Raw genomic sequence first — 3,840 nt, 5'->3', positions numbered from 1 at the left:
AGTTCAAGGTGAGCTAAGGTAGTCTGTGATCCCATCCAGCCATTTGATTTTGTAATAAATTCATGTTTTGCATCAGTAAGTAAAACAAAACAAGACATCAAGGTTATAAAAAGTTTATGCAGCAAACCTCTTTATTATTAAATAATACAAAAATCTATGGAATGAACCTTTCATATAACAACTGGACATCCATTCAAGGAAACTAATATTTGCATTACACATTACATTATAGTAAAACTCTAAAAAAGTTCACCTTCGTTTTGCAAAACTGTACAGTTACAACATAAATCATATATACAATTATATATTCTTACATATTCATAAACTTTAAGCTGGAAAACTATCAACATGTATATACAAAAGGAATATATCATCCCTAGAACCCAAACAGCGTATGATAGTCTACAATTTACGTCCTAAAGTGAAAGACTAGGTGATGGAAATGACTAGGAATCAATCAGCATAGAAAAATGGGCAATTTCCCAAATATCATTGCCTTGGAGCAAAAGCAAATAAAGATGGAGACTCTGAATAATAGCTATATAAGGCTTTGTGGCAAAGTAAGCAGTAATAGCGAAAAAGGCAACTTTGACTATCATCTTAGTTTGAGCAGGAGGTATTGGAGGGATGTATCTGTGACAGCATGGAATAAATCTCTTGTAGTACTGAACTCTCCGAGAGGCTTCAAACTTTTTACGTCTATCAACTAGGAGCTGTCGCTCAATGGCTTCTTCTTCATTCCTGAAAAAATTATAGGAATATATTACCAAGATTCACAACCAACAAAACTATAACAATATTAATCCTTCTGGCATAAGAACTATCTACATTCTTAATTTACCTTGGCAAATACAGTACCATAAAGGCATCCATGACCTAGCACATTAACATATACGTATACACTTCAACATTAAACGTAAAACGTTCAAAAGAGTATAACACAAAAGGAAATTACTCCAACAATTACAATATCCCTCTGCCTCATACTTATCTTCCATTTTATATTTTCACTGAGGATTCTACACCCAAAACTGATGAGGGATGAGAAAAATTTCTTTTCAGCAAAACTGCCATAACTTCAGAGGAATGACATATAAAATATAAACTCTTAACTTATTACAGTAAGTGTGCTCATCTTGGAGTTCCTACATAATGAAAATGAAACCCGAGTTACCTCATCAAGACAACAGTGACTCAAAAACAAATCCACAGCATTATGTTCTTGACATCAATCATAAATACAAAAACCAGGTGTTAAAGGGCAGTTTTCCCTTTCCATAATACACAGTTCAACTGGCAAAAGAACGTGAGGGCTCTATCTCCTGTCCTACAATGACTGCCTCGATTTTCTCTACATCCCACTATTGCAATGTGACAACAGTCTGTAAATCGGCCATCTTTCGCATTACACACCAGGTACAAGATAAATGTTCACCATAGTCTCGTGTCTTTTTGTCAGGGAAAGTGGGTAAGTTTGCAGACTTGCAGCAGGTACCAAATATAGGCTGTGGGATTATTGCACCTTCCCAATCACTATCTAAGCATGACCACCATTCTCATGGCAAAAAAGTGTTTCAGGAATTTTTTATTCAAGGTCAACTCACTAGTTATCATCCACTTTCTTTATTCCACAATAAATATAATGTCCCTTGTAGTTCTACAGTCTTTTTTTCTCTGCATCTTTTCCCACTTCTATATGGGGTTGACGTTTCTGACAGCTTTCCTCCACCTGGCTCGGTCAAACACATCCTCCTCTGACAATTGTTTGCCTTGCAGATCTTTAATTATATCAATCCAACCTCGCTTCGCTTCCTCTTGCTCTCCCACCAGGCAATTCCATCTTCATAACTCTCCTCCCGACATATGTCTCATCCCTACTCATTACACGGCCATACCACTGCAGTCTTCTTTCCTGAGCCTTCTTTGATAGTTCTACAACTTTAGTAGCTCCTCTTATTCTTTTATTCTTGACCCTGTCCATTTTTATCACTCCACGCATCCAGCTGAGCATTTTCATCTCTACTGCATCCAATTTCTTCTCTCTACTTCTCTTACCTACCATGTTTCTGCTCCATACATCAAAGCTGGTTCACTAATGGTCTTAAAACGCTCTTTCCTTTAACTTTCATGTTGATTCTGCGGTCGCACAAGACCTGACATCTCTCTCCAATTTTTCATCTAGCTTGCACTGTCGGTGTTATTTCTGCATCCAAATAAATTTCCATCCATCAGATTCTTCTTTAGAACCAAAGATACTAACTTAAATTTTTCTACTCGTTTCAATCTTTATATCCCTTCCATTCTAATCTCACAGCCTTGATTTTCATCAGAACTTAGGTATTCAGTCTTCTTTCTACTGATCTTTAATCCTTTGTCTTCCAGTACCTTCCTCCACTGATTTAGTTTTGACTCCAACACGCTTTTGTCAGTGCCGCATAACACGATGTCATCAGCAAACAACATGCACCCAAAGGATTGATCTCTTATCCCCTGAGATAGCACATCCATAATCAAGTAAAAATGATATGGACTTTAGATCCCTGATGTAAACCAACTCTTACTGGTATCCATTCAGTTAACCCAAGGACTGCTTCTACCCTGCCTTTTTGCTCCTTCGTACATATCTTGGACCAACTTCACATAATTCTCTTGGTGTTCCCTTTACTCGCATACACCTCCAAACCTCTTGGTTGTGAGGCTCTATCATATGCCTTTTCCCAGATCTTATGATACTATTTGCAGTCCTTTCTGCTTTTCCCGGTGTTTTTCCATCACTTGTCGGAGGCAAAACACTACATCTGTCGTTCTTCTTGGCATGAAACCAAATTGTTCTTCACCTACAGATGTTTCTTCCTTAATTCTTTGATCCATTATTCTTTCCCAGATTTTCATGGTGTGACATTAGCTTTATTTCTCTGTAGTTTGCACAATCCAGGATGTCACCCTTCTCTTTATAGATAGGCACAATAAAGCTTTCTCTCCATTCTTTTGGTATCTTTTCCTGACTATATTTTCTTTGCTAGGTCCCACAGCATGTCTATTCCTTCTTCACCCAAGCTCTTCCAGACTTCTGCAGGAATTCCATCCAGTCCTATTACTTTATCATTTTTCATCTTCTTTAGTGCCTTCTTTACTTCCTTCCTGCTAATGGTATGTATTATTACGAAGGTTTTCTGGAATCCGACCTTCAAAAGGGAAGGTTTCTTTTTTCATTTAACAGGTGGTTGTTCATAAGTATTCTTCCCAACCTCTTCTTTATCTTATTCTTGTTGCATAAAAACTACTCCATTCCCATCCTTAACCTGTTTTATATGGGTGAGATTTTTCTCTCTCCCCCTCAAGTGTTTCCAGCTCTTTATACATGTCATCCAATGCTCTCACCTTTTCTTCAGCAACTGCCTTCTTTATTTGTAAATATAATTGCAGGTAAAATCATTAACAAATTCTGAGTATATGTTACTTGTAAAAATCATTTTGCCAATTAAATTTTGCTGAGGATCGGGAAGCTCTGCAGTACCTTTTTGGTTTTGGATTTACATGCTTTTTTAATATTTTTTTTAACTTCCTTTGCAAAATTACATTTATTTTCACTTTCCTTTGAAAAATCATAATTAGTTGCACTTTCCTTTGCAAAATTACAATTATAACTGGCATACTATCACACTTAATCCAACAGCAACCCCTGGGTATATTTATGAGCAAATTCAGCCAGTCTAAAAGTTGCCATTTTTCCCACCCAATTTCTCCAAATTGATGGCGCGTGATATTGATACTCACCAGGAGGTAAATCGTCCACCACTCAAAACCTGTTATTGTTACTCATATGAGGGTATCTGTCCT

At 37.0% G+C, this 3,840-nt stretch overlaps 1 protein-coding gene across 1 annotated transcript in view; it reads right to left on the bottom strand.

The window, feature by feature from the left end:
• Positions 1-446: 446 nt before the first annotated feature.
• Positions 447-3,840, bottom strand: part of LOC135202176 (TBC1 domain family member 20-like) — a 170,241-nt gene continuing 166,847 nt past the window's right edge. Inside the window, exon 7 of the mRNA XM_064231430.1 lies at positions 447-741. Coding sequence (XP_064087500.1) covers positions 447-741 — 295 coding nt within the window. The remainder of the gene's footprint in view (positions 742-3,840) is intronic.

Source organism: Macrobrachium nipponense, chromosome 30 (genome assembly GCF_015104395.2).
Source record: "Macrobrachium nipponense isolate FS-2020 chromosome 30, ASM1510439v2, whole genome shotgun sequence".
Taxonomy (NCBI): Eukaryota; Metazoa; Arthropoda; class Malacostraca; order Decapoda; family Palaemonidae; genus Macrobrachium; species Macrobrachium nipponense.
The sequence above is the reverse complement of the archived record's forward strand: the minus strand, read 5'-3'. Positions and strand labels throughout refer to the sequence as shown.